Source organism: Musa acuminata, chromosome BXJ2-8 (genome assembly GCF_036884655.1).
Source record: "Musa acuminata AAA Group cultivar baxijiao chromosome BXJ2-8, Cavendish_Baxijiao_AAA, whole genome shotgun sequence".
Lineage (NCBI taxonomy): Eukaryota > Viridiplantae > Streptophyta > Magnoliopsida > Zingiberales > Musaceae > Musa > Musa acuminata.
The window spans coordinates 48,573,977-48,601,656 of record NC_088345.1 but is presented as its reverse complement, the minus strand read 5'-3'; the positions used below and the strand labels follow the sequence as shown (position 1 = coordinate 48,601,656).

The window sequence follows — 27,680 nt, the reverse complement described above, 5'->3', positions numbered from 1 at the left end:
CGGCTTCAGCGACCGCGAATGACCTCCTTGTATTTGAACAGAGCGAGGCAGGCGGGACGCGTCAACCTCTCTCTCTCTCTCTCTCTCTCTCTCTCACACACATACACACACAGCAAACTGAAAGGAACAACCCTTGGTGGATTCCATCTCTTCCTCCACCCTCTTCGATCTCTCTTGCTCTCTGAGAGCTCTCGAATTTCGATCTCTTTGTTCGTGGCCTCCTCGTGTCTGCCGATTCCAGGTGGGGAGGTTTCGGGATTTGGGATCTAATGGGGATGTGCTACGCTTACCAATTCAAATACATCATCATCGGCTATGCAGGTGATTTCTTCTCCGTTCTCGTGCTTAAGAAAAAAAGTCGGCGATCTGCTGTGTTCGACGATATCTCCTCCTCTTGATTGTAACATCTTCTTTCTCTTGAAGTATGTATCTACATTTTGAGTACTCTTTATACGTTTGCTAGATTGGTAATATCTCATGGCTTCTGTGTCCATTGTTGGCAGGCTGTGGCATTGGAGCAAATTGTTTTGAATTTTTCGATTTCCTTCTCTGCTTTTGTTTGCATTTGTAATTTTTCCATCATGATTTATCTTAATAACAAGTCTTAATGCCTTCTGATATGGTGCTTGGAGTTCATCCTTGTAATAAGCTATGTATATGCTTATATTTGGTTGCATGGGCTTGTCACTTTGCTAGTCTCTTATCTCCAAATTTGTTTCATGAGAAGATTGGAATTCGTTGTTTTAATAAGCTATGCATTTGCTGATATTTTATAGTATGGACTTGTCACTCTGCTTGTCTCTCATGTCTGGATATGTTTCATGAGAAGATTGTGCATGTCTTTATCCCATATTGTTTTCCACAAAATCAAATTTGATAAATCGATCCTAGAGAATTTCTTGGTTCTTTTTTGTGTCATTCCATGTCAAATTGGATAGATTCATATATAACATTTTTGGGGCTGATATATCTTGGTAGGAGTTGGGAAAACATCTCTTCTTTTGCGGCATACGAGCAATTGGTTCCGGCATTCACAGGACTCGATACTTGGTCTTGAATTTGTACCCAGAATGATAACCATCGACAGCAAGCCGATAAAGTTGCAGATTTGGGACACGGTTAGTCTCATTCTCTATTGTATTTATAAATGCATTTACTATTTAGTGTTGTTCACCGAACCGACTTTTTCTGTGTAATTGGAGTCATTTGGAGATGGTATAAGAACACTTTGGTGTATTTCACAAGGGAACTCTCATGTGTTTCCTATTTTTCTTAATTGCCTTTCGCCTTCATCCATCCAACATCTGTTTAAAGACTTGTCTTCACTGCCATTTGTTCCCAGGAAACTATGTGCATATCTGGTGGCTTTATAGGACCTTCATCTTTAACAGTTTTGCGGCAATGAGTGATATGAAGTAATTCTGTTAGATGGCCTTTTTTTGTTTTTTTGATGCTTGATAAGTTAAATTGTGAAGTGCAACTAAGGAGGTGTTTAGTCAGAGAAGAAGGAAATTATCTATTGATATAATTGACCTGAAGTTACCTTAATTAATGTGGATTAATAAATTTGTAATCAGTTTAGTTGCTTGATATGGACACAGGAAGTGGCATTGATCATAACTGTGATCATTATTTTTACTGATAAAGGATTTACTGTGATTTTTCTTTTTCTTCGGTTGATATAAGATTTGCCTCATCAACCACAATGATATACCATTTGACTCGAAGCCTGAAAACTACAGGTTGGCCAGGAAGCTTTTGGATCAATCACCAGGTCCTATTACAGAGGTGCTGCTGGTGCACTGCTTGTCTATGACATCACTAGGTAGCGATTACATTTGGAGTGCATTGTTTATAAGGTTTTGCTGAGGTGTTACCTTTGTTCATTCATGATCCAATATCAGGAGGGAGACATTCAATCATCTTGCAAGCTGGTTGGAAGATGCAAGAGAACATGCTGGTGCTAATGTGACAATCATGCTGATTGGTAATAAATGCGACCTGGCTTGCAGAAGAACTGTCGAAACTGAGGAAGGAGAACAGTTTGCCAAAGAGCATGGATTGATCTTTATGGAGACCTCGGCAAAAACTGCACAGAACGTTGAGGAGGTGAGATAGCCTTGTTTCCTTCTGCCGTTTGTACCTTCATCCTTCAATTAATGCAGTGTTCATTCCATTATCTGTCTTCCTTACAGGCATTTATTAACACAGCAGCAGCGATATACAAAAAAATCCAGGATGGAATGCTTGATGTATCAAACGAGGTGAGTTTGGTAATGTTGGGCCTGAATTTTAAAATAATAAGGATCATACTGCTATAAATTGAGGATGTAATAATTCAGTGGGTTTCATGATGAAGTGAAAGTACATTTATTGAAACTCCATATAGTTGTAATTCTATTATGCAGAAACCAGATGCCTTCTTTTTGTTGACTCAGAAAGCCAAAAGAAAATGATGAAAAATATGTAACATAGACTTTCTTTTTACTGTCTCACATTTGCCCTGAGAAAGTGGAGCTTGGATGACAATGATGCTATCTCAGACTTCGAAATCTCTGTGTTCTTAATGGTGAATTGGTGACAATATGATTCCATGATATAATTTGCGCTGTCTTTTTGATAGTATAATCTCTCACCTTACAATCTTTATTTTCATGCATGCAACTAATTATGACACCACACTTTCTTTAATTAGTGATTGCCCCATTTGTGGTTCTTGCAGTCTTCTGGAATAAAAGTTGGATCTGAACTAGTCACGTCTCCAAAGGGGGGAAGGAAGGAGTCCTCATCTAAAGCTGGTGGTTGCTACGGCTGAGAGAGCTCCTGCAAGAGTAAACAGGTCCTGCTGCTGACATTGTTTCCTTATCAGCTATTGACTTACCTCATAATTAACATACTGTAGTTACTAGTTTGTTGCACTGTGGTAGATATTGCATCATCCTTTTGCACAGGAATTAATTTCAAATCATTCTTTGGTATGCCGATGCATCAAATAGTGATTGAGTTGTTGATTTTTCCTTGTTTGCTGTTGGCTTCCTCATAATTAACACACTGTGGTTACTAGTTTTTTGCACTGTGGTAGATATAAAATCATCCTTCTGCACAGGAATTCATTTCGGCTCATTCTATGGTATATGCTGATGCCTGAAATAGTGATCGAGTTTTTTATGACTTTGTGAATCACCAAATTACTTGTGTTAAATGGATTGATAGACTACAGCATAACTAGAATTCTACCCAGATAGAGGAAGGCAGTAACAATTTGTGAGAGAGGAAGTGTTTGACGAGATCAAAGTGTTCATAAAGAATAACAAACAGTGATCAACCAGTAGTAAGACTGCTTGATGCAGGAAACAATATTGTTGCTGTTACAAACATGAGAAGTCCATAACCAAATGTTACTTATGGAGTCAATAAGAAGATAGCGGTTTTAATTACCTTGTTCCTTCCTCTAATCTAATTCTCTAATCAGTAAAAATTATGTTGCATTCGGTCAATATTAAGAACACTTCTGAAGCAAATAGTGGCAAATAAATGGAAGAGATTCTTGCTTGTGTTAGAACTTCCACTTTCTTCTCCAACTTAATGTGTCAGAGAAATTAGAATGTTTAGTAGAAAGTTTTTGCTTCACTAAGAAGGAGGAATCCAATACAGATTACAAAGCAGACAAGAACAAGATTAGAGGTGTTCTTCTTTGCTGTACTTGTAATCATAAGAAGAACAGAGCTGAACCAACATAAAAAATTAAGGATTAAAGTTTTTTTCACTTGATGGATCTTTAAAGTCATAGTTCCTTCGCCAAGGTAGTCTTCAAAGCACATGATGAGCAGTGTACTCCAACCCAACTGCTGATCAAGCAAATGCTTATGTAATTTCCACTCCCCAGGATAGCCTTTTGCTGATGATCATCTTGTTAGAAAAGGAAGCCTGATCTGGAAATTTACTCCATTAGTTCATCCTTTAGCCACTCAGAAAAAAATCCTTGCACTTTCCAATTTGAAGTTGCTAATACCAATCGTGATTTGAAGAACAGCTGCAAGAAATATAAGTAAATGTTATGAAAGGCAATAAAAATAATTCTCTAGTCTGTACTTTGTGATGCAATATCAATATACAGACCAAGTTGATCTTGAGAAACTCTGCAGTCTGTACATTGTAATGCAATATCAATATACAGACCAAGTTGACCTTGAGAAAAAAACTAACGTAACATCTACATCATCTGTTCCAGTTCTCACAATTTGAACATAATTAGATATGTCAACCCAGAGCAAGACCATTCATTATCAGGTTAGAAGAGCAGTAGACTTCTATTCAAACTTCTTGCCGGCTTTTATGGCAGCATGCATAGCAACCTTGCATTTTTTCTGGTTCTTCAGCAAAATCAAACAGTTTAAGCAAGACTTCCAAGTGCAGAGTACAGACTCCAAACTTCAGCTACTTAACAAGGAATATTCAAAGGGGGATAAAATAATAATCAGTCTTGGGATCAAGTGTGAAAATGACAGAAAATTTTCATCAGAGTACTTCAGAAAAAAAAGGCAATGAACACACACATTTAACTTTAAAAGATGGAATTCCTTATTAATCCTCTTTTGGTTCTTTGCACATACGCACAGTTGGAGCATCGCTGACAAAGTATGTACAATGAAGTCTGCCAATTAAAGATTTTAACGCTAATTTGATGCACTGAAAATCAACAATTTTGAATTACTATTATGAAATCAAAATTACTCTTGAAGGGGTAGTAACTAGCAATACAACCTACTAAAGAAATGGCATAGAGCTTGATAGAAGTCATGACTGACCCATTATTCAAGCAGAAATAACATTTTAGTAGAACATTCTGAGCTTATCTTCGCTACTTTCTCTTGCATCAACCAAGAATGATGTGTACCAGATGTACCAAGGCATACAAGCCAGTACATTTTATTCAGGTAACACGAGCTTGTGTCATGCCCTTGGCTTCTACTTTTCACCATGGACACTGCATCAAACCATGCAGACAAGATAAATACTCAGCATGGTCTGTCACTGGAAAAAGAAAATTTATGGCAACAACAATTAGCACCAAATGCAAGTATTACAACCAAAATAGGGAGAACTATAGTATGAGATGTACATACCAAGTTTCAGTAGCCTAGATAATAATATCATGGAGATTCCAAGCTTATAATTTTCAAATTTGTAAATCACAACTTCGGAGTATGCTTTGCAATATTGGCTCTTAGAGAAACCTGTAATGAGATATAGACAGCATTAAGATTGGGTATGAATTTATTTTTTTGAGGAACCAACATCCAAACCACAATTTTAAGTCTCATACTAGGCTACATGTCAAAAAGAGTAAATCCTTTGGTGTCTCCTAATGCTAGTTCTAGTGTGGTTTAAAATAACGGACGAATCAATACATAACATTGGTATGCACCAATCCTTCCATGTGTTGGTAATGAACCATCAACCCAGTACTGCTTGGTATACTAACCATTTTTTATTTTTTTATTGTTTTATTCAGTGAGAACAGGTGGTGTAACCCGGCATCTTGCTCAGCATCTTGGTAACACCCTAGTCTAATAGATTGTTGTAACTCAAATTAGGTATCAGATTGATATTTAAATAATTAAGTTCTACAATCACACAAGTGCTGATTCAAATGGTAGCATCTCAATAAGGTATTTTCTGAGTCAGCACATTTCCACCAACCATATTGCTGCAATATACACGGTCCGAGTATGTGGATGTGTATCACTAGTATCATATGGTTTATGCTATGTGGTTTAGTGGCTGATTCATATATGTAGAATTATGTATCTGCAGAGATCAATGCTTAAAACCTTGATTGAAAGTAACATATGCTTTGGCATTAAATCGTTCCATCATGAGCTCTCATAGCTGCACAAAAAATATATCATTTCTATAAAATATGAATGTTGCCGTTTCTTATTGCTTTCAAAGTAGTGCAAGAATCTTAAGTTTAACCAAGAGGTCACACAAAGATGTTTCTTTTAAAAGGTCAATTTGTTTCAGAAACCCACTTCCTTATTTCAGTTCGCACACCTTATAACATGAAATATTGGATGAGATACTGCCCAGGAAAGGAGGGAGGTAGAGCCGTAGAGGTGTGAGGGGGTAGTCACCACCCCATAAGTGAAAGGACCCCTCCCCTCTTGTGCCCTAAATAGCCTTTGCTCTTCTTTCTTTACAAGTTTCTGTAGCTTTCTATATTCCTACTTTGACACTCTAGGTCTCTGCTGGCCTTTAAAAAGATCCTTTGCTTATTTTGACATTCCATGTATATAATTGCTCAGAAAAGTCAAAACAGAACTAAACTTACCATTGTATTTAATATTGCATTTCTTTTCTGAAAAGTCTCATATTTGTTGACCTCCAATCACTAGAAAGGATGCTTCTGATTGTTCTAAACCTCTATTTCTTGTTCTTTGCTGCTAACTTCTTTTTTCTTCTATTACGAGTTAATATTTTATATAAGCATATGTGTTTGAATATACTAAAGAGATTATTATAGTATGAGAATTTTTTCATTCATGTCAAGTGTTAAGATATAAATGTCCATTTTTTTCCCATGACAACTCTATAATTCATCCCTTTCTATATAAATGCTAGTCGATAAAACAATTTATCCAATTATAAATGCAAATTCCCTGGCAATCACTCCCATCAATTTATTCAATTAAATTTTCATTAACATTGGGCAAGACTATCCTTGCTTAAGCTCTAATAAGGGCTTTGAGAAAAAGGTACTCCTAAAAGATACAAATAGAAGCTCTGTTGACAAGGCTGAAGAAGTCTGAGTTAATTACAAATGAGCCTCTGTGTCTTCATGATGAGTTCATGATGTGGAGATACCCCTCTCAAAATCTATAACACAACTATCATAATAGTCAAATTTTCCCAGCAGAAAGTTGAGAAGAACATATTTAAACAATTAGCATAGTCAGAGGAACATGTTGGCATATGTTAACTTGGAAGCAACACAAGTTGCGGATGATAAGCCCATTTTCGTAACGATATGGACCGAATCAAAATGCGCGGAGGCAATTAGGGCTTTAGAGATCACAAGAGTTCTCGGAGTGTGCAGATGAGCGTACCGATCTTGAGGGGGACGACGGAGAGTCGTGAAAAGAGCAGGAGGGCGGCGACGATCTTTTCCGCCGCCGTCAGTCGAGGAGGAGACCCGTCGCGATCAGAGAACCGCTCCGTCCCGTCCCTCTGCGGTGGCCAACTCAAGAGGGCTCTGCCGACTTGTGCAGAGTCGCCAGTTGGGTTCACATACTGTGCTCGCCCAAGTTGGACGGAATCTTACCAGCCGTGTCTCCGATCTTTGATATCCTGACCGGTCACGTTACGGGAGGAAACAGGGCGGGACCCACCTAAAAAGGAGACGGACGGTATTGATTTGATTGTGGGAAAGATGAAGGGTAAAGATGGGAGATGGGAGATGGGATCCAGAACGGGACGTGCTTTTACTGGACGGGATTCAGACTCTTTTCTCGCTACGGTCGGCTTCGGCGACCGCGAATGACCTCCTTATATTTGAACAAAGCGAGGGTGGCGGACGCGTCAACCTCTCTCTCTCTCTCTCTCTGTCTCTCTCACCCACACACACAGAGCAACCGAGAGGAACAACCCTTGGCGGTTTCCATCTCTTCCCTCACCCTATTCGATCTCTCTTGCTCTCAGAGAGCTCTCGATTTTCGATCTCTTTGTTCGTGGCCTCCTCGTGTCGACCGATTCCTGGAGGGGAGGTTTCGGGATTTGGGATCCGATGGAGATGCCCCGCCCTTCCACCTTGAAGTATATCATCATCGGCGATACAGGTGAGTTCTTCTCGGTTCGCGAGCTTCAGAAGAAACAGGGCGAACTGCTGTGTTCAACGATATCTCCTCCACTTAATTGTGACGTTTTCTTTCTCTTGAAGTATATATCTATATTTTGAGTACTCTTTATATGTTTGCTAGAATGGTAATATCTCATGGCTTCCGAGTCCACTGTTGGCAATCTGTGAAATTAGCGCAAATTCTTTTTAATTTTCCGATTTCCTTCTCTGCTTTTGTGTGCATTTGTGATTTTGTTCCATCATGATTTATCTTGATAATAAGTCTTAATGCCTTTTGATATGGTGCTTGGAGTTCCTTGTTGCAAATTAGCTATGCATATGCTTATATTTGGTTGTATGGACTTGTCACTTTGCTAGTCTCTTACGTCCGGATTTGTTTCATAAGAAGATTGGAGTTCGTTGTTTCAATAAGCTATGCATTTGCTGATATTTTGTAGCTTGTACTTGTCACTCTGCTAATCTCATGTCTAGATATGTTTCATGGGAAGATAGTGCATGTTTTGATCCAATATTGTTTTTCACAAAATTAAATTTGATAAATCAGTCCTATAGAATTTCATGGTTCTTTTTTGTGTTACATATCAAATTGGATAGATTCATATATAACATTTTTTGCGCTGATATCTCATTTTTTGCTTTTATCTTTATAGGAGTGGGGAAATCATCTCTTCTTTTGCAGTTTACAGAAAAGCGCTTCCAACCTGCAAATGGCTCGACAACTAATGTTGAATTTGCAGCCAAAATGATAACCATCAACGATGAGCCGATAAAGTTGAAGATCTGGGACACGGTTAGTCGCATTCTCTCTTTTATTTATAAATGCATTTAGTGTTTAGTGTTGTTTACTGAACTGTCTTTTTCTGCATTATTGGAGTCATTTGGAGTTGGTATAAGAACACTTGGTGTATTTCACAAGGGAACTCTCTCCTGTTTCTATGTTGCCTAACTGTCTTTCGCCTTCTTCCATCCGACATCTGTTTAGAGACTTGTCTTCACTGCCATTTCTTCCCAGGAAATTGTGCGCATATCTAGTAACTTTATAGTACCATAATCTCTTAACAGTTTCACGACAATTAGTGATATTAAGTAATTCTGTTTGATGGCTTAATTTTTCTAATGTTTGATAAAATTAAATTGGCAAGTGCAACTACGGTGGTGTTTAGTCAGAGAAAAAGGAAATTATCTATTGATATAATTGACCTGAACTTATCTTAATTAATATGGATTAATAAATTTGTAATCAGTTTAGTTGCTTGATCGGGACAGTCGTTCATGGCAATAACCAATCAGGAAGTGGCATTGATCATAACTGATATCATTATTTTTACTGATAAAAGATTTACTATGATTTTTTTTTTCCGCTTGATATAAGATTTACCTCATCAACCACAATGATATATCATTTGACTCGCAGTCTGAAAACTACAGGTTGGCCAGGAAACTTTTAGATCAATCACCAGGTCCTATTACAGAGATTCTGCCGGTGCACTGCTTGTCTATGACATCACTAGGTAGTGATTACATTTGGAGTGCATTGTTTATAAGGTTTTGCTGAGGTGTTAACTTTGTTCATTCATGATCCAATATCAGGAGGGAGACATTCAATCATCTTGCAAGCTGGTTGGAAGATTTAAGTGAACATGCTGGTGCTAATGTGACAATTATGCTGATCGGTAACAAATGCGACCTGGCTCGCAGAAGAGCTGTCAGCACTGAGGAAGGAGTACAATTTGCCGAAGACCATGGATTGTACTTTATGGAGACCTCAGCGAAAACTGCACAGAACGTTGAGGAGGTGAGATAGCCTTGTTTCCTTGTCCAGACTGTACTCTCATCCTTCAATTAATCCAGTGTCCATTACATTATCTGTCTTCCTTGCAGGCATTTATTAACACAGCAGCAGCAATACGCGAAAATATCGAGGATAGAGGGTCTGATGTATTAGACGAGGTGAGTTTGATAACGTTGGGCCTGAGTTTTAAAATGATGAAGATCATGCTGCCATAATCTGAGGATGTAATAAGTCTAACCAGCAAGACAGTGGGTTTCATGAATTTGCATTCAGTCAACAAATATAGGCTTCATCACATCAACTTCCTATTCCTCATGAATAAAAAGACACTTATTGAACTCCATATGATTGTAATTGTATTATGCATAAACCAGATGCCTTCTTTTTGTTGACTCAGAAAGGCAGAAAAAAATGATGAAAATTTGTAATATAGACTTTTTTGTACCATCCCACCTTTGTAACCTTGTAATCCTGAGAAGCGGAGGTTGGATGACAATGATGTGATCTAAGACTTCAAAAATCTATGCATTTTATTTCCTTGTTCATAATGGTGTATTGGTGACAATATGATTCCATGACATAATTTGTCCTGTCTTTTTTATATTATAATCTCTCATCTTACAATCTTTATTTTCATGCATGCAGCTAATTATGACTCCACGCTTTATTTGTTAGTGATTGTCCCATTTGTAGTTCTTGCAGTATGCAAGAAACGTTGGATATGAACCAGTCAGGCTTTCAAAGTGGGAGAGGGTTCCAAAGGGGGGTAGGAAGGTGTCCTCATCTAAAGCTGGTGGCTGCTGCAGCTGAGAGTTACTGCAAGAGTAATAAGGTCCTGCTGCTGGCATTGTTTCCTCATTAGCTATTGGACTCCTCGTAATTAACATACTGTGGTTACTAGTTTGTTGCACTGTGGTGGATATTGCACCATCCTTTTGCACAGGAATTAATTTAGATTCAATTCTGTGGTATGCCGATGCTTGAAATAGTGATTGAGTGGTTCATTTTTTGATTGAGTTGTTTTTGACTTTATGAGTCACCTAATTACTTGTGTTAAATGGATTGATAGACTACAGCATCACTAGAATTCTACCCTGATAGAGGGCAGTAACAATTTGTAAGAGAGGAAGTGTTTGACGAAACAAACAGTGTTTGCAGATAAATTAGAGTGTTTAGTGGAAACATGTGCTTCACTGAAGAAGAATGAGGGGGAATCGAGTACAGACTACGAAGCAAACAAGAACACGATTAAAGGTGTTCTTCTTCGGTGTACTTGTAATCATAAGAAGTAGAAAACAGAGCTGAAACAAAAGAACGAGCTAAACCAACATAAAAATTAAGGACTGAGCCTCGATCTAATCTTCAAGAAATGGAGGCCGTAAGTTTTAGCCGCAGAGTATGAAACGGCAAGCCGGGAAGACGATCCCGGCAACGCAAAGAAGGCAAATGGTGACGAGATTCTGCGAGCACCATTGCAGAGGCCGCCACTTCACCTCCACGCTCGAGCTCTTCATCCGCTTCGAGGTCTGCGGCTCCTTGGACAGGTCGAAGCTGGCGCCCCTCATCCGCAGCTCCTGCACGCACCTGGCGAGCGCCCGGCCGTCGGCCCGTTCCCGCTGCAGCAGCCGCGACAGTCCCCAGTAGGCGCGGACCCGGAAGTGGACCGCGCCGACCAGCACCAGCGACGTGAGGAGGGACAGGCAGGAGGGCACCCACCAGTCCCTGCAGGCTTCGCCGGCGACGGAGGCGGCGAAGAGGAGGGTGAGGGAGAGGCCGTGGAAGGCGAGGAAGAGGCATGACAGGTGGAACGCCTCGCGCTTGGCGCCGTCCATGCGGGCCTCGAGGGCGGCCGCGCGGCGGCCGTGGAGGTCCTCCTCGCGCTGCCACAGCTTGAGGAGGAGGAGGTGGCCGGGGCTCTCGGAGATTTGGGTCAACGGGTGGTTCTGTATGACGGCGAGGGCGTTGTCGTCTCCGTCGGAATGCCGGCGGGGTTCTGCGCCGGCGGCCGCAGGGATCTCGACGACATGAGTGTCGCGAGGCTCTGCCATTATAATTGGAAACGAGCGACCGCAAGAAGAGATTGGAATGACGACTAATTGGGAAACAAATGAGCGATAGAGAGAAGGTTTGAGTTGGTAATGGAAAGGAGGAGGAGAGACTGAGGAGAAGAAGGAAGGCAGAGGAGAGAGACAGGATGAGATGTTGCAGAGAGACCAGTTCGAGGGGGGTATAAAGGAAGGAAAGTCCCAACGGTCGAATTGGAGTAGTTTCGAGGAGATCGGGGGGTCATAAGGGTCTTTTCATTGGAAAGGAGACCGTTGGGGGCCTTTTATTCTTTTTTCTTTTTGTTTCGATCACTATTTTTCCCTTTTCACTCCTATATAAATTCTAGTTTTAGGGTTCTAAAATCAATTAGCATTCGCTAACGATCAAATTCGAATTATTAGGATCTATTTATGGCCGTGGCATTGGGCGATCGATCAAAATCGAACCATCCTCATCCAACCCAAGCCTAACTCAATTTGATCCTCTTGAGTTAAATTTCTTGACTCACAACGTCAAATCATATTGTTTCTTAATCGTCTGCCAAGTAAATGGATGACGATCAAATTCAACTTATCTGTTTATAATGGGTTTATCTGAAAATAATTTTAATTTTAGTTTTAATATTAATTTTGCTCAAAATATTTCTGTGACTTGGCGCTCTCTCCCGAACTGGAGCTGTCGCAATGGATCGTGACCACCACTCTTCCCGTCTTCTGCGGCGGAGAAGCATCCTCCTTCCCCTCTTCCTCTTCCTCCTCCTCCTCCTCCTCCTCCTCCTACTCTTCCTACCTCCCCTCCGCTTCCACCTATCCTCTTTTCTCCCGTCGGTTTCACGCTGCGGAGGTTTCGGAGGCTGTAGGAAGAGATGGAGTTGAGTCCAAATATTTCCTTGCCTGCTGTTCTTATTATGGTTCTGGCGGGATTGGCGGCCGGTTCTACCTTCATCTCAGGTAGGATCCTGGAAGGTTTCGATCTTGAAAGAAAGTTTCTCACTTTTGATTCGATTTTTCCCTCTTTTCGAGCTTAGAAGCTCTGATATTTCCGGCTTTTTGTGTTTGGGTAGGCGATGTGTTCGAATCGCGTGGATCGGCCGGGCGGAGTTTGCTGCAGGAGAAGTCGAGTACGAACTTTCCTCATTCTTTTATTTGGATTTTGGTATTCTTTTTTGACTGAGTTCATCATCCAGATCATTGATGATATGTTCTGTCCTTTTTATCCTTTGGCCTTTCATTTCTCATAGAGTTTATTCGATAAGAAAAATATTTGAATTCGGAGAAAAGGCACCGGTGATGTTGCTTAGTTGGATTCAAATGCAATCTTGTCTGGAAAAGTATTATATCTTCTTTTCCTCAAGTTTGTTTGAACAATTATTAAAGCTGTGGAAGGTAAATGGGACATATAGGATGCAAAATTAGGTACAAAACTGAGAAGTAAAAGTAACTTCATCTCCATCGTTTCTTGATCATACCATGGTTGACTACTATAAGCTGTAATGTGTGATCTGGTTTTTTTTTTTTTCCTGCAATTGATATGTAACATGAGGAATAATTATACAAATCAAAGATTTTAGCTACTGATATGCAAAAATTAAAAAAGAAATTCTAAACTTTATAGCTAACCATGGTTATCTATTTGGAGAAGCTTGCAGTATCACCATAGTAGCACCCCATACTGTGCATTGGAGAACAAGGACACAAAGTCATCTTGAAATTGATTGTCTGAGGGTAAATAGTATGTTATATTATTCTATTATGTCTTTATCAGTTCTGGTCGATCATATATATAAACAAAAGTATACAGTGTGCTGTATGACATGCTTTACCTTTCAAGCAAATGGTAATTGCTTGCCTTGTGCTAGCTTTAATGTTCTATTCTTCTATTCTGCTTTTCTCTGTTGTGGTCTATCATACATATAACAAATAAGTTTGACACACAACATGTTTTGTCTTTAAAGCAAATGATACAGTTACATGGAACTCAAGGCAATTAGTGCCTTCGGTCCCTTGCGCTTATACTTCTATTGTTTGAAATATGGCAACCTAAGACAGCCAGTATTTTGTTAGTTCCTAGTTTGTTACTACTTCTGTGTTGAAAAGATAGCAATGCAAAATGTGCATTTGTGTTTAATTCAATCATACACAATTAAAAAAAATTCTAATCACGATTATATGGGAGTTTAGAGCATTGGTCATGGTAGAGAACTTGCATACGAAAACTAAGGATAGTGTACCAACTCTGGTGAAAAAGGTTGGTGTATCAGAGATGTGGTATAAGATAGAAAGAGGAGGCAAAGCAAAGAAGAGTGATAATTAGCTGAGAAGGGAAATAATAAGGTCAGTAGGCCATCAAAAGGCTCAAAACTTCAATTGATTTCCGGCCGATCTACTAAATACCCTTATTTATAATGCAGAAATTTAAGCTCTAAGCAAAATAGAAATGGAATGATATTGTCATCTACTATAATCAGATACTATTCTAAATTAAGCAGCCAAATCTATATGGACCATAACTTAAATCAGTATCTTACTTTCTAAATACTCCTTCCTGATTGAATTAGTCCAATTATATTAAAATATATATATATTGGATTAAAGAAAACATCAGAATTCCTAGATATGTATCATTGGAATTAGGAAAAGTGTAATCCAAAACTTATCAAGACCCTGGTTTGAACTCATGGGCTAAATCATTGGTAACCTAGGCAAACTCAAGCACAAATTGGAGATGCTTCTATATGACATAACCAGAAACACTACTTTTAGGTTGAAAGAATGACAAGTTTACTGTTGGTTCTGATAAAGAATTTCTATCGATTATATGCTTGTTTTTCCTCCATTTTCTGCAGTTATTTCTACTGGAACATGTTCAATAATAAAAGACATGACATCATAATCTTTGACAGTGAATCTTTCTATATTATGGCTTGCAATGGATGGTCTAACCTGTTAATAGAAGTTAATGCTTTCTTTTCTCTTGATATCTATGTTAGGTTGCCCTATCAGCTTTGAGAACATGAACTACACAATTATCACCAGCAAGTGCAAGGGTCCACAATACCCTGCTAAGCTCTGCTGTGGGGCTTTTAAGGAATTTGCATGCCCTTATGCTGATCAGTTGAACGATGAGACAAATGACTGTGCATCAACCATGTTCAGTTACATTAACCTTTACGGGAAGTACCCTCCAGGCCTTTTTGCTAGTGAATGTCGTGAAGGCAAGGAAGGGCTTGCTTGTCCTGCTAATCCCCCGGAATCAGAGAATGACACTGCAAGTGCTGGCATCATCATAATTCAGAGCTTCACCTCTCTGATTCTCATCTGTGGAATGGTTCTTACATTTCTGTGTTGTTGAAACTGCTAAGCTGTATATCCCTTGAAGCTGCATTATTGCACTGTCATTCCAATTATTTGATCTCCTTTGGAAGTTCAAGCCAATTCAGTTGTGGCCACAAGCTTATTAATTGCTTGGTCATCCGTATATCGACAATGAATTATTCTTATGACTCGGAAATATAATTCTTGAGAAAATTGATGCCCACTTTTTTTCTTTTTCAAATTATGGTAATTGGTGTGATTTCTAAAACTCAAGATTAAGACTCTTCAGCATAAATGGTGGAATTTGACTGAGAACTGCAGTTGCAGTTGCAGTTGCTGAAACAAGTTTTTATCTTTTTCTTTTAACATCAGTGCATGTATGTACTAACAAGTTGAGCCACAGCTTTCTTGGTTGTTTCTATGAAAATGTGAATTTGATATAAGATCTTATGTCTCTTTTGCTTCAGTGGTTTTGCTAAGACTTTGCACCATGTGATAATAGAATAAGTCTTTAGTAAGAAGCATCCCTGGATCTTTAACCTACTAGAAATCAGATAACCATGTGGTCTTGAGATAAGATATTAGACTGCTTCAGAAACATGGATAAATGCATTGGAATGTGCATCTGAATCCTTCTCTGTGAGTGTAGGAGGGGAATATGGCAGACGAGCGAGATGGAGAGAACAGTATATGTAAACATTTGGTCCAACGGAAAATGAAGATTTATGTGGTATAGATATTACAGCAGATTGACTTGTAGCAAGGATTCCCGATAACAATGCTATTAGCACCTTCTTCATCATCAACAAAAATAAAAGCAAATGATGATTTGAGACAGAAACATTTGCTCACAAGGCCAGTTCTCTGGTTCCAACTTGGAACAACTCATAGATCAGTTAGAAAACAGCAGAACATGGATTGGTGTGAGAAGCATTCTCTTGGCAAAGTAGGCTGGGGAAGAAATTTTCTCCTGATGATGATATCACATACTAACAGACAGAGTATGTCTGAATTCATCAGACAAAATAACATTACACAAACAGCTCCTACATCAGTCAGCAATAGAAGATAACATGCAACATAAAGTTGGTGTGAGAAGCATTTCTCTTGATCAAGTTGGTTGGGGGAAAAAAATTCATTGCGAACTTAATCCAAAGACTAGAATATGGCACATATGACTTTGTGACCTCAGATTACTTTCCTGAGATGAGGAGGCCAAGTCAATGAACTGCAGACAAGAAAAACCAATGTCAAGTTGTGCAAGGTGGATTGACATTGCGCACTCTTTTTTCATGCTTATCCATCAGCCAACAGTGGTTGAAATCTCTGAGGATACTTCTCAGTAGAATCATTGTACAGTGAGTGAGGGTGCACACAGTAAAGGATCTTTCTTCAGTGTGATGTATGACCCTAAAAACTCTCTTTATTCACAAGCCACCTTTGCCTCAGCTTACCCCCATGGATTAGCTGACTAATTGTTATCACTTTAGAAAACTATAATTTTCTTTCAAGAAGAAGTGTTTTTTCATTTGAATATCATTTTCTTCTTACAACATTTAATTATATATATATATGCATATATTGTATAGTTACTTGAGCTAAGGATCATAAGGAAATTGTATATGTTATCTAAACTTTCTTTTCAGAAAGAAAACATGGAATTTGATAAAATAAAGTTACAAATTGATCCACTAATTAAGTAAAAAATTAAAATTAAAAATTTTCTTATCCTCAAGGATGAGGAACATGGCATGCAGCTATGCAACTAATGAAGCCTTTTATCTGATTATATATAAAACAGGGTCAACAAATAAATCTTGACCCTGGAATGGCAATTTCGTAATTTTAGGGCGCAGACACCAAGAGTCGGTAGCATATGCCGACCATCACATTTATCCATATCCTGTCCCTCTCGTCCCCTTATATTTCTCGTTGGTAACTACAATAAAGACAATAAAAAAAGGCCCAAAAAAAGCGCCGTTCCGAATCAGATTCTATTTATTCCCCTCAATTCCTTCTGCTTGCGGTCGGAAGGCGTCCGATTCTTCGGATTCCTAACCCCGGATTGAAGCCACTCATCGCCTCGATCGAGATCTGCGGGCCTCCGGAACCCTAGAACAGGTGCGCAGCGGATAAACAAGAAAATAAAAATCCCCACTTTTTCATGAAATTTTCTGCTTGGGTTGTAATTTATCTGTGTATGAGCTGCCACTGATGGTTGTTTACTTTCTTGATGTTGTCAATTACGTTTATTTCTGCGAAAGTCTAGATTTTGTTTCCTATTGTTGCTTCGTTTCACGGATCTCTGTTGGTTGTTTAGCTTCTTCTCCTTTAGGTTCCTCAAGGTGTTTTCCTTTTTTCTTTTTTCTTTATGTTTTCCGTGAGGTTTTAAAGAAATTGATACAGAAAAGGAGTTAAAAATTGATCACTTACGGGGTTGATTATATTGATTTCATGTAACGATTCGTAACCTCATATTTGTTAGAGATCTTGAGGTCCTTTTTAAGTTACTTTTTTATCTTGGAATAAGCTTACGTAACCATCTTCTTTTTCTTTTTCGTCTTTATTTGAAATTCTTCATATTTCGTTGGCGTTCTTTCTGTTGGCTTTGCAATTAAATTTGAGCAGAGATTTTTTGTTATTCCCCGAAATATTTTCTGTAAGTAATTAATTAGTTTATTGGTATGATTATAGAATGATATCCAGAACATCTTTCTTAATGTTCTTCTTTGCGAATATCAGTAAAAAAAATGGCTGATTTTCTTTTGAAATTTGACTTTATGGGATAGTATTTTTTTTAAAGTTTGTTTATCACATATTACCAGGGAGATGAGGTAGATTTTGGTGATTTCTCCTGGTTACTACATGAGTCGTAGTAGCATTTCCAAGGTACTTAGATAGTTAGATGTCATCTATCTAAGTTATCTATCCAACCTTCTATTCTCATCTGTTCTTGATAAGCAATACTTGCAAATATTTTACTGTATGCTACACTAAGATTTAAGCATTTACAAACTAATGCTAGTTTGGATTAGTTGCATGATAGTCATTGATAATCATGTTTTCTGGTTTTGGGAGTTATGCATACACTGCCATCTCATTGTTATGCATAATCTTCAAATGGACAAAGTGTGGTATAGAATAGAATTGCATCTTATGGAACCAGCATACTGTGGAATAAGGGTGGTGTATTGGTTATTACTGGAGGTTTCTAATATGTAGATGTGTGGTCATTATTGCTTTTCTTTGAAGTGTTGAAAAGTCATAGATGAGTGGGCATTATTGCTTTTTCTGAAGTGTTGAAAAGTCATTATATTTTGTTCATCAGGGTTTCTTTAAGATTTTTGTTATTTTAAATTTTTTTTGGTGTATATTTCTGTGCAGATAACTTTTTTTTCTTTCTTTACTTGAAATTTGATATGGCAGAGGCATAAACTAAATGCAACATTACCGTAGTGACAATATGGATGAGATGGCAGAGGATTATGAAATGGGTGATGTAGAAGATGATATGTATGAAGAATTTCAAGGGAGGGGTCTAGGAGATTCTGATTCTGATGATGAAGAATATGGCTCTTTGGTATGCTTATATCTCTTCCAGCATTCTTTTAAGTTGCTTTTGTGTTTTCAAGGCTTTCTATTATCTATACTACTACCACCTCTTTGCAGTTGCACATCTTGGATAGTTTGAAGAATGCTCTTCTCATTGTTGTACCTTAGGTTGCTACAGTGGTTGTTTCAATTCTGATATTTGTTTGCAACTTAATGAAAAAGGATTTTGAATTTTGTCAGAATGGAAGGGCAACTGATATATCTGCTGCTCAAGCAAGGAAAGGAAAAGATATCCAAGGAATACCATGGGATACACTAAATATTACACGGGAGAGGTACAGGAAAACGAGATTAGAACAATACAAAAACTATGAGAATGTTCGAAATTCTGGGGAAGCATCAGAAAAGGCATGAAGCTTTGTTAGAAAAATAAACTTAACTTTTAAAATTTTCTTGTTACACTCCTTTATATGTTCATTATTATGTAGGATTGCAAACAAACTGATAAAGGTGGCATGTATTATGAGTTCCAGCGAAATACAAGATCTGTGAAATCAACTATTCTTCATTTCCAGGTGAGCTAATATGGTACATTGTTGGGCTTAGCTATGGTTTATTCTGCTGTGTTGCAATTTTATTTATGATATTTTGCTGTATCTACATCCAGGTTTGAGCTGTGTATTGATTTGAATTCATTAGTTCACATCGTGAAGCATCAATCAGAATTTCCTTCAGCCTATTGATTTAGGAGACAAGTAGTTTATAAATGGCTTGAGTCAAGTTTTTTTTTTTAGAAAGCATACCTATAGAAGTATTTTCTAATTTGTTCGATTTTGAAGCTTTGGTACATGGAAGGCAAAATTTTGCTTTTAATTGTAGATGAGGGGGATGCTATGTAATGGAAGATAATAATATTTAATTTGTATTAACTAAAATCTGGCTCTTGTTGTTTTTCAGAATCTTGCTCAATAGCTACAGTTTGCTATGTGTAAGATATATATCTGGCCTCATAGCATATCTTTTCTTGGCTAAGCATGTATGTCATGCTTTATGCCGACATCTTGCTTCTTGGCTCTATTCCAATTTCATGCTCCTTCATTCTTGCTTTGTTTTGATATCCTTTTCATGAATTTTCCTTCTTTCTAATGATCTGTGTTTTCTTGTACCTCAAAGGCGAGTGATGTCTATCCCTTTATCTGTGTATGTATATCTATATTTATTGCACTCCTTTTGAGCAGTATCTTTTGCCAAGTTTATTTTTGTCATCAGTGAGTTGGTTGTTCAGCAAAGCATGTAAGCGTTATTCTACTATATGTTTGTACATGAATAGAGGGAATCATAAACCGCACAGATTATGGAAGAAGATTGGGAGCCCAGGAAAATGCAGGTAGACAATTCCATGATGTTGTTTCTCACAAATAGAGGCGAACATAGACTGCATGGAGCTTGAAAGGTGTTGACATTTCTATCTTCTTGTTTGAGCAAGAAGTGAATAGCATTTAGTTCAATGCATGTTTATGTCGATTATTCAAACTGAAAGGTTCCTGGTGCTTAGATAGTAGTGTTGGAATTTGTTGTTTATGAGGGTGGACTTTGCAGACTTTAGATTTAAAGATATGGCAACATTGTCAGCGCACAAGCGTGTCAAGAAATGAGTTATGCAACAACAGGTTTTTTTTTTCTCTTGTATCTATGACCAAGAAGTTTTCAAATATGTGTAATTTGTTTGAATATCTATCATTTAGCTGTGGGAAAATTTTACAAAATGTGCAGTAGTAGATTGATTCGATATGTTAATTTGGATCCTCCTCTAGCTTATGTTTTGTGAGTAGTGGGATGTGGTGTTTCGGGACAATCTTTTGTATTTATATAAAAATGTTCTAGTGAGTTAGTTGAATACACTACAAAAGGAATTCTGGAAAGATTTGGAATACTTGAAGAAGAATAGATTGTTAAATCGAAGTATTGAATAGTTGCCGCATACCAGGTCATGTTTTGTGGTATAGACTATAGTATAGAGTATGTACTTTGAGTGTGTGCTTACCATGTGGAGTTGTGACATGTCGTGGCACTGCACGGTTTGCACATGCATGCACAAACACACATCAAATAGGTCTTGTGTTTTCCCTCGTGACCTTGGAATCTGATGTCATGGGTATGGCAGATGCACACATGATATAGTACGGTGCCTACCATGTAAACCCATCACCAGAGCAGACAGCATGCAAGAACATAAAAGTGGATGCTATTCATGGAAGAGTTGAATGGTCACATCAGGAAGTAAAAAGAGATTTTTGGTTAATACATTGAGACATTTTTATTTGAGGGAGCAATGATATAGTTCTGGATCTTGTCATCTTGCGATATTTTAGTTTCCAGTTCATGTAATCTAGGAAAGAGAGTAAAAAAGTATAGCCAATTAAACTTTCCCTACTAGGATGAAAGATAGGAGTGATGCAAATACTTTGAAATCAGGATTAAGTTGACTTCAGAACTTAGACAAGGAACTTGTGGATTGATATGCCTAATGATATTAGAGTGGAAAAGTCATGAATCAGTCTGACAAAGGTAGCTTGACTATAAAGATATTTAATTCCTGAGTTTTGCATCTAGGAATCAGTTGTTAAAAGAGCATGCTTTAATGTTTTATGCTGATCACTGCACTAATTTGAGCAGTGAAGATGGTGGTTACAGTTAAGGGTATAGGAACATAGATTTGGTAGCTACCATAGAAGGCGTCAAAGGTTACAAATGAATAAAAGATGGAGGAATTATATGGTATTTAATAGGATCAAGCGTATGGTATAGTTAGACGTTGACATTACTGCAAGTGTTGGAAATAGTGTTTTGTTGAAAAACTCAATTGCTGATGAAGATGCAAAGTTGAAAAAAAGTTAACTGTAGCTGACACATCCCTATAAATTTTTGGTATGCAAGGGATCAATGGATAACTTATTTAACAAAATTCTGACAGTGAGTGCGTGCCAGATGAATGATGATAGCACTTTGTTTCTTTGTTCTCAAGGACAACTGATGATCTGAGATGATTTAAATAGAGGTGCCATGAGATGGTGAAAAAAATCAGGAATGACCTGGTTAAGAAAGAGTTGTGGGGTATTACGGTTATCATCTTCAATGGGCTAAACGACTAAAGGTTATCCATGTAGCTACCCTTGAATGGTTGGAATTAAATGATGTTTCTGGTTATCATTGTGCTCAAGCTACTTGCTGTCAAATTCAAGCTAGGACAGGAATAGGACTAACACTGACTCATTGCACAGGTTATCTGTTTTAACAGGTTATCAGTTTTACAATAGCTGCCAGCTTTGATCTATAGCAGTCAGAAAAAAAATTCTGGTTCTTGAACATCACTTTTCATGTTCTTCAACCAATTTTATGTACATTGAGGACCAAACTAGGAGGTCTTACTGCATAATTATCCAGATTTGCATCCATATCTAGTTGCTATCAGTAGGAGCTTTGTTCAGTGGTCTCCCATCTGATTTTTCTCTGAGTGAAACTTCAAACTGTTGCAGTAGTGTTGTGTGGGAACATCCATACCACTCAAATTATGATTGTTGCTGACACATCTAAAAGATGACCGTGCTTGTTCACCATTCCTTAAATATGTTTAGGTCCATTTATATCAATGTCATCCAGAATGCTTTTGAATATTTCATATTTTGCAGTTCTTTTACCCTGTATAGGAAACTCTTTGTTACTTATATTGCATCATATGAGCCTAGGTGCTGATATGTTTATTTTTGAAGTTCACTGCAAAACATTGGACTTAAGTGGCTTGATTATTTTACAAATTTGCAGCTAAGAAATTTGGTTTGTGCTACATCAAAGCATGATGTGTACTTAATGTCACACTATTCTGTGCTGCACTGGTCTGCGCTAAATGGTGAGAAATATGAAGTTATGAATGTTTCAGGGCACATAGCGCCATGCGAGGTATGTTCTATTCATCTGCTATCCTATTTTAATGCTTCTGATGACTGATCTCGGTAGCTGTGATCTGTATACTGAAATTTTGTCTGCATTATTCTGATCCACCTACTTCCCAGTTAAGCTTACACAAAAAGTCTCGTCTTTTGCTGCAGAAACACCCTGGAAGCTTGTTGGAAGGGTTTTCTCAGACTCAGGTCAGCACACTGACTGTAAAAGATAACTTGCTTGTGGCAGGAGGATTCCAAGGAGAACTTATCTGCAAGGTATTTTTTTTTTTTTTCCTCCATCTTTGTATGCAAAAATTTGTGGTAGTTTGGAGGTGTGTTAATACAGAGGTATTTCTACTTCTGTGTTATTCCTTGACTTAGTGACTGGTTAGCTGTATCTCTGTCAAAGTAATTTTGCTATCATTATTAATGCACAAGTATGACCAACTTGTTTCCCTTAACTTGTAAAGATTTTCACGGGTGCTTATAATACTAATTGCTGTGTGGTTAAGAAAAAAATGTTTCTCTCATGGTGATGTTGATTTTTAGGGAAATGGATAAGATTAACATGTATTCAATAGATATTTCAAGCATGGAAGTATGCATCAATGTTCTAGTTAAGCACAGGTTCACTAGTGTGAAAGGTAAGAAAGGAAAAGGAGATTCCTATTTTGTGAAATTTTGGTCCACAAGGCATTTAGTAGACTTGGTTCATGAAGGGAAAGTGTTAGAAGTCATATATTGGTAAATGTGGTCCATTGAAGTGGGCACAATGGATAAGTGGCATAACCTATTGAACTGAAACATGTGTACAAATAGAACTTTAAATTGGTGCATGGAGTAAGTGTGTCATGAATGTCTGGAAAGTCTAAATAACTGCACAAGCATACTGAGAAGGCGTAGAAGTTTCAAAATTTGAGGACCAAATGATCAAAATCCTGCGCACATGCTTCAATTCATGTCTAGAAGTAACTGAAGTACTTGGCTGAAAAAGATTGCAAGTTTTTAGAAAGTATTTATTTTAACTGCTCAATTTATATCTGAATCTTCGGTGAAGATCTGCAGTGGTTTCAATTTGTTTACAAGAGTCTTAACTGTTAAATTGGAATTGATATCTTATTTTATTGTTAATATAAAGTTATCTCCTTATCTGATGATCATCTCCCTTTGCAAAATCTTTTCTATGTTGGGGAAGGTCCTATATGTCACACTAATTGTCTGTACTCCACATTATCGGTAGGAATATCTCTATGTGACCTAGACCACATAACTTTTTACCAGATCAGTCTTAATGCTATTGTGTTAACAATCTAGCCTATATCTATTGACCAAGTTAACTGGATTTATGCTGTACCTCACTAGGTGTTAGTGGTTTTGCTCCCTGTATGGCGGTTAGACCAGCTCTTGCTACAGAAAGACAATCTGAAGAGTGGTCTATGGCGATGTTTGACTTGCTGGTCCAAGCCGATGTGCTGACCGGCCAGCAGCACCGCATGTGCCACCCCATACTGGTGTACCGACACATGGTACACCGGTGCATTCCGGTGTTTTGACGAGGAAGAAAAAGAGGTTGAAGAGGAAGGTATGGTGGAGAAAAAGAGGAAGAAGGAAGAAGAAAGAAAAGGAGGAGAAGAAGTGCAATGAGATCTGGGAAGTAGTGGCAGCAGCAGCAGCGTCGAAGCACAAAGAGACAGTGCCGCTGCAGCATCGCAGCGGTGAAGTGGTGAAAAGGTAGCGCCGTTGTAGCATCGCAGCCACAAGAGGCGACTTCACACACGAGAAGGGCCCTAATCTTCTTTTTTAATATATTTTTAATGCTGAAATGGACTGGGGCCCACCACTTTTTGATTTTTTTAATATTTTAATTCGGACAGCCAGAAACGGGGTGGTCCGTGTATCAGTCCATGCCTGGACCAGTATGTACTGCCCAAGCCATACCGTTTCGGGTGGTACAGCAATCCTTGGTCTATGGTTAAGTGTTAACACTGTTCTGAAGTTGCTAAGAAATGTTTAATGCTAAGCTACCATCATTGCTGACTGCAGAAATTCACTTGTGTGGATTTTTTATGGCTTTGAAGGTGAATTTTACTAAATTTTGTGGTAGAGGAAGCTGGAATGTGATAATGTATGGAATTTCAATATTACTGGATTAATATTACATTCTTACTTGATTTTTCTTAACATTTTATATTCTGATGTAATAAGGGCTTTTTCTTTCAAGGTTACATGCATAAACAAAGCAAAGAATCTGTGACGCTTAATCTTATGCTGGATTTGCATGTAGGTTGCATGATTTTTTTAATCTTATATACTTGTGAAAACTCTTAATCTTCGTATATCTATACTTGTAATGATATAAGGGATCTCTAGGGTAGGTTGCATTATTTTTTTAATTTTTTATATATTTATAAGATTTTTATTGCAAAACAATTGCTCTGAACCTACTGGAGCTTTTCACATGCATTGTGAGATCAATTTCTGTGTGTTTGTGTATTGTTGATAATGCGAGAAATACTTTTTAGAAGATACCAGAACTCTGCTTTCCTGTTGGCAGCATTCACTTATCATGTGCCATCATCTTAAACATGCTCACAAGTCTTAGTGTACTAGGTCTTTTTGGATATAGTCCTTCTCGTACAGTTTGGACTTGTTTAAGGAAATATTGTTCAAGATAGATTTCTTAAACCTTTTTACATAATGAGCATGATGTTGCTTCCAAATCTTTATATAAAAAGTAGTTTAATTTGAATTTGAAGTAATAGTCATTATCCTCGACGTGAGTCCAATTCTATCTGCATTTCTTTTATTTTTGCCTTCTTTCTGAAAAGGTAAAATTTTCTTCGTTCTTGTATATCCTGATTCATGAGACCATCTTGTGGAACAACTTTCACTTATGTGCTTGTTTCTACCCCTGAATCATATACTTATTTTGTAAAAGAGTATGCTAATCAGGTACTTGTTTTCTGTAATTTGAATTATGAACATTCAATAATGTTGATATGCATTGTATGTGATAGCCTTTCAGCTGCTGTACAACATTGCTTGTACATACATGATTGCCAAAGAGAATGTTATCTGATATTATTTTACCTTAATGTTTGAAATAAGTTCTTAGATCGGGAAGGAATAAGCTTTTGCTGCCGGACAACCTACGATGACAATGCAATCACGAATGCGTTGGAAATTTATGACAGTGCCAGGTAATTTGTCTTTCTTGCCACCATCATTTACATGCATGTCTTTTACTGACTGGAAATTGTAACATACTCAGTGGTGCTGTTCACTTCATGTCTTCAAATAATGACTCTGGAGTACGAGATTTTGACATGGAAAAGTTTCAGCTTTGCAAGCATTTCCGCTTTCAGTGGCCGGTGAATGTAAGTGTCAAGCGCATTTCCTGTGTATCCTCTAGTTGTCAGGTGCATTTCCTGTTTATTTTCTAGTTGTGCTCCACTTTTGGCTACATAAGCAATATTGTAAGCTGTCCATGGTAGTCCATTGGAACCTGACATTGGGTAGTGTCACTTACTAATTTCTTGTGGATCATTTACGTAGCACTCATGTTGTAATTTAATTTCATTTGCAGCATACATCACTAAGTCCTGATGCAAAGCTTGTTGTCGTTGTTGGAGATGACCCTGAGGGTATATTGGTTGATGCTCATACTGGAAAGGTTAGTTGTACGAGTACTGCACATGAACTGATGGTATAATGAACACAGTCATCATTGAAATTTGAGATAAATATGTATGGTTCTGGTTTTCTTTTTAGAATAATAGTTGAAATCAAGGTTTGCCATACCACGGTGTGCTGCTCGGTATGACCGGTACATACTAGTCTGGCGGTATATCTCACGATATCATGCGACGTACATCGGTACATACTATATTGATAGCCGGTCACTACACCGGTACGGACCGGTAAGGTGAACCATGGTTGGAATATCATTTCTTGTTAAAACTTAGTTTGGTAACAAGTGTCGACTGTGACTTCTAATTTTGAGGAGAAGAGTGCTTTTTCAAATATGACATACCTGGAATTTCAAAGGTCATCAGTCCTATGATTTTGGATCAGGCATCATTACCATTTTCTTGTGTATTGGACAAAAGAAAATCGAAAAACAGTGGAAATGTTTCTGTGCTGAAAAGAGTTTGCTTTTGTGTTTTTTGTTCGAAAGGGAAATTTAATAACTATGTAAGAAGTATCTAGAGTTTGTTACTTAGAACAAGTTGAATGAAAATCAAGTTCGTGACCCTTGGTTTTTGCAGACTGTCCATGCTTTGCTAGGTCACTTGGACTTCTCTTTTGCATCAGCATGGAATCCTGATGGCCAGACATTTGCCACTGGTAACCAGGACAAGACCTGCCGCATCTGGGACATCAGAAATCTCTCCAAGTCTGTCTCTGTGTTGAGGGGCAATCTTGGTGCCATCCGATCAATTCGCTTCACATCTGATGGTCGATTTATGGCGATGGCTGAACCTGCCGATTTTGTTCATATCTTTGATGTTAGAAATGGGTACAACAAGCGACAGGAACTTGACTTCTTTGGTGAGATCTCAGGCATGTCGTTCAGCCCAGATACAGAAGCTCTGTTTGTTGGGGTGTGGGACAGAACCTATGGAAGTCTCTTACAGTATAGTCGCCTACGGAATTACTCCTACTTTGATTCACTATTGTAGCCATGTATAACCAGGGTTATTACTTGTTTCCTGTATGCATGTACTCGGATCTGTATAACCGGGGTGATCTTGTCGCAGCTTCTTGTTGTTGTTGTCGTCGTCATCATTGTCGTATTCAGATCTGTATGTGGAACAAAGGGAAGATGGAATAGAAGAAAGAGTGCAAAGGGGATGAAAGACAAAACTCAGATGTAGCTCCTTTTTTTAGAGATTTGATATTAACAGGGAAACTACAAGTGTATCTGCTGTTTATTCACTGTTAAAATGTATAAAGACATGTACAGATGCAGGACTAGTAAGTTTGAAAGAAATTAAAATTAGTTCCTGCTGTGCTCTTCTGGTCAGCTGTCTCCATAAAGTTGGAGTTGATTCTGATGTAATCATAATCTTCATTGTCATTCTTGTATTTGTTGTTCATCAGAATATTTTCAGCTTCCTGTTTTTGTGTGGTTCTGCTCTTATTAGCTCTTATTAACGCCTCCTATCCTTTTCTGC

General features: G+C 38.0%; 5 protein-coding genes and 1 long non-coding RNA gene across 9 annotated transcripts; 4 read left to right on the top strand and 2 right to left on the bottom strand.

Annotated features, from left to right (window-relative positions):
• The first annotated feature begins 275 nt into the window (after window positions 1-275).
• On the top strand, window positions 276-8,642 carry LOC135619897 (ras-related protein RABB1c-like). The gene is made up of 7 exons (XM_065122352.1): window positions 276-321; window positions 979-1,118; window positions 1,743-1,825; window positions 1,905-2,109; window positions 2,196-2,264; window positions 2,723-2,839; window positions 8,509-8,642. The coding sequence occupies exons 1-6, from the start codon at window positions 276-278 to the stop codon at window positions 2,813-2,815; spliced, it is 636 nt and encodes a 211-aa protein (XP_064978424.1). The 3' UTR covers window positions 2,816-2,839; window positions 8,509-8,642.
• LOC135619898 (uncharacterized) lies at window positions 3,608-7,328 on the bottom strand. 2 transcript variants are annotated; one of them, XR_010489527.1, is made up of 4 exons: window positions 7,110-7,328; window positions 5,127-5,237; window positions 4,809-5,034; window positions 3,608-4,033 (listed from the first exon to the last, which is right to left on the bottom strand). It is a non-coding gene; the product is annotated as an uncharacterized LOC135619898 (long non-coding RNA). The 2 variants fall into 2 exon arrangements; XR_010489526.1 differs by having other exon boundaries at window positions 4,809-4,987; window positions 7,110-7,321.
• On the top strand, window positions 7,482-10,666 carry LOC135619896 (ras-related protein RABB1c-like). Of its 2 annotated transcripts, none has more exons than XM_065122351.1 (6): window positions 7,482-7,838; window positions 8,509-8,648; window positions 9,287-9,369; window positions 9,449-9,653; window positions 9,740-9,808; window positions 10,353-10,666. In XM_065122351.1, exons 1-6 carry the CDS (start codon window positions 7,787-7,789, stop codon window positions 10,458-10,460), a joined length of 657 nt encoding a protein of 218 aa, XP_064978423.1. In that variant the 5' UTR covers window positions 7,482-7,786; the 3' UTR covers window positions 10,461-10,666. The 2 variants fall into 2 exon arrangements, with proteins under 2 accessions (XP_064978423.1, XP_064978422.1); XM_065122350.1 differs by having other exon boundaries at window positions 10,344-10,666.
• A 116-nt stretch (window positions 10,667-10,782) lies between these two features.
• Window positions 10,783-11,863, bottom strand: LOC135618262 (uncharacterized). Its single transcript, XM_065119135.1, has one exon. The coding sequence runs from the start codon at window positions 11,696-11,698 to the stop codon at window positions 11,036-11,038; it is 663 nt and encodes a 220-aa protein (XP_064975207.1). The 5' UTR covers window positions 11,699-11,863; the 3' UTR covers window positions 10,783-11,035.
• A 557-nt stretch (window positions 11,864-12,420) lies between these two features.
• LOC135618261 (GPI-anchored protein LLG1-like) lies at window positions 12,421-15,130 on the top strand. Its single transcript, XM_065119134.1, has 3 exons — window positions 12,421-12,646; window positions 12,760-12,816; window positions 14,686-15,130. Exons 1-3 carry the CDS (start codon window positions 12,562-12,564, stop codon window positions 15,045-15,047), a joined length of 504 nt encoding a protein of 167 aa, XP_064975206.1. The 5' UTR covers window positions 12,421-12,561; the 3' UTR covers window positions 15,048-15,130.
• Window positions 15,131-16,955: 1,825 nt separating this feature from the next.
• Window positions 16,956-27,529, top strand: LOC135619895 (uncharacterized WD repeat-containing protein C2A9.03-like). 2 transcript variants are annotated; one of them, XM_065122348.1, is made up of 11 exons: window positions 17,002-17,131; window positions 17,836-17,899; window positions 18,437-18,590; window positions 18,803-18,970; window positions 19,051-19,137; window positions 22,385-22,519; window positions 22,669-22,779; window positions 25,612-25,703; window positions 25,775-25,880; window positions 26,090-26,176; window positions 26,772-27,529. In XM_065122348.1, exons 3-11 carry the CDS (start codon window positions 18,450-18,452, stop codon window positions 27,183-27,185), a joined length of 1,341 nt encoding a protein of 446 aa, XP_064978420.1. In that variant the 5' UTR covers window positions 17,002-17,131; window positions 17,836-17,899; window positions 18,437-18,449; the 3' UTR covers window positions 27,186-27,529. The 2 variants fall into 2 exon arrangements, with proteins under 2 accessions (XP_064978421.1, XP_064978420.1); XM_065122349.1 differs by lacking the exon at window positions 17,836-17,899 and having other exon boundaries at window positions 16,956-17,131.
• Window positions 27,530-27,680: the final 151 nt, after the last annotated feature.

Coding starts and splice junctions, on each gene's coding strand:
- LOC135619897 (XM_065122352.1), top strand. CDS start 276: ATGTGCTACGCTTACCAATTCAAATACATCATCATCGGCTATGCAG. Junction 322..978: donor CATCATCATCGGCTATGCAG/GTGATTTCTTCT, acceptor ATATCTTGGTAG/GAGTTGGGAAAACATCTCTT. Junction 2,265..2,722: donor TGCTTGATGTATCAAACGAG/GTGAGTTTGGTA, acceptor TGGTTCTTGCAG/TCTTCTGGAATAAAAGTTGG.
- LOC135619896 (XM_065122350.1), top strand. CDS start 7,787: ATGGAGATGCCCCGCCCTTCCACCTTGAAGTATATCATCATCGGCGAT. Junction 7,839..8,508: donor TATCATCATCGGCGATACAG/GTGAGTTCTTCT, acceptor TTATCTTTATAG/GAGTGGGGAAATCATCTCTT. Junction 9,654..9,739: donor CTGCACAGAACGTTGAGGAG/GTGAGATAGCCT, acceptor TCTTCCTTGCAG/GCATTTATTAACACAGCAGC.
- LOC135618262 (XM_065119135.1), bottom strand. CDS start 11,698: ATGGCAGAGCCTCGCGACACTCATGTCGTCGAGATCCCTGCGGCCGCC.
- LOC135618261 (XM_065119134.1), top strand. CDS start 12,562: ATGGAGTTGAGTCCAAATATTTCCTTGCCTGCTGTTCTTATTATGGTT. Junction 12,647..12,759: donor CGGTTCTACCTTCATCTCAG/GTAGGATCCTGG, acceptor GTGTTTGGGTAG/GCGATGTGTTCGAATCGCGT. Junction 12,817..14,685: donor TTTGCTGCAGGAGAAGTCGA/GTACGAACTTTC, acceptor TATCTATGTTAG/GTTGCCCTATCAGCTTTGAG.
- LOC135619895 (XM_065122349.1), top strand. CDS start 18,450: ATGCAACATTACCGTAGTGACAATATGGATGAGATGGCAGAGGATTAT. Junction 19,138..22,384: donor CAACTATTCTTCATTTCCAG/GTGAGCTAATAT, acceptor ACAAATTTGCAG/CTAAGAAATTTGGTTTGTGC. Junction 26,177..26,771: donor TTGATGCTCATACTGGAAAG/GTTAGTTGTACG, acceptor TGGTTTTTGCAG/ACTGTCCATGCTTTGCTAGG.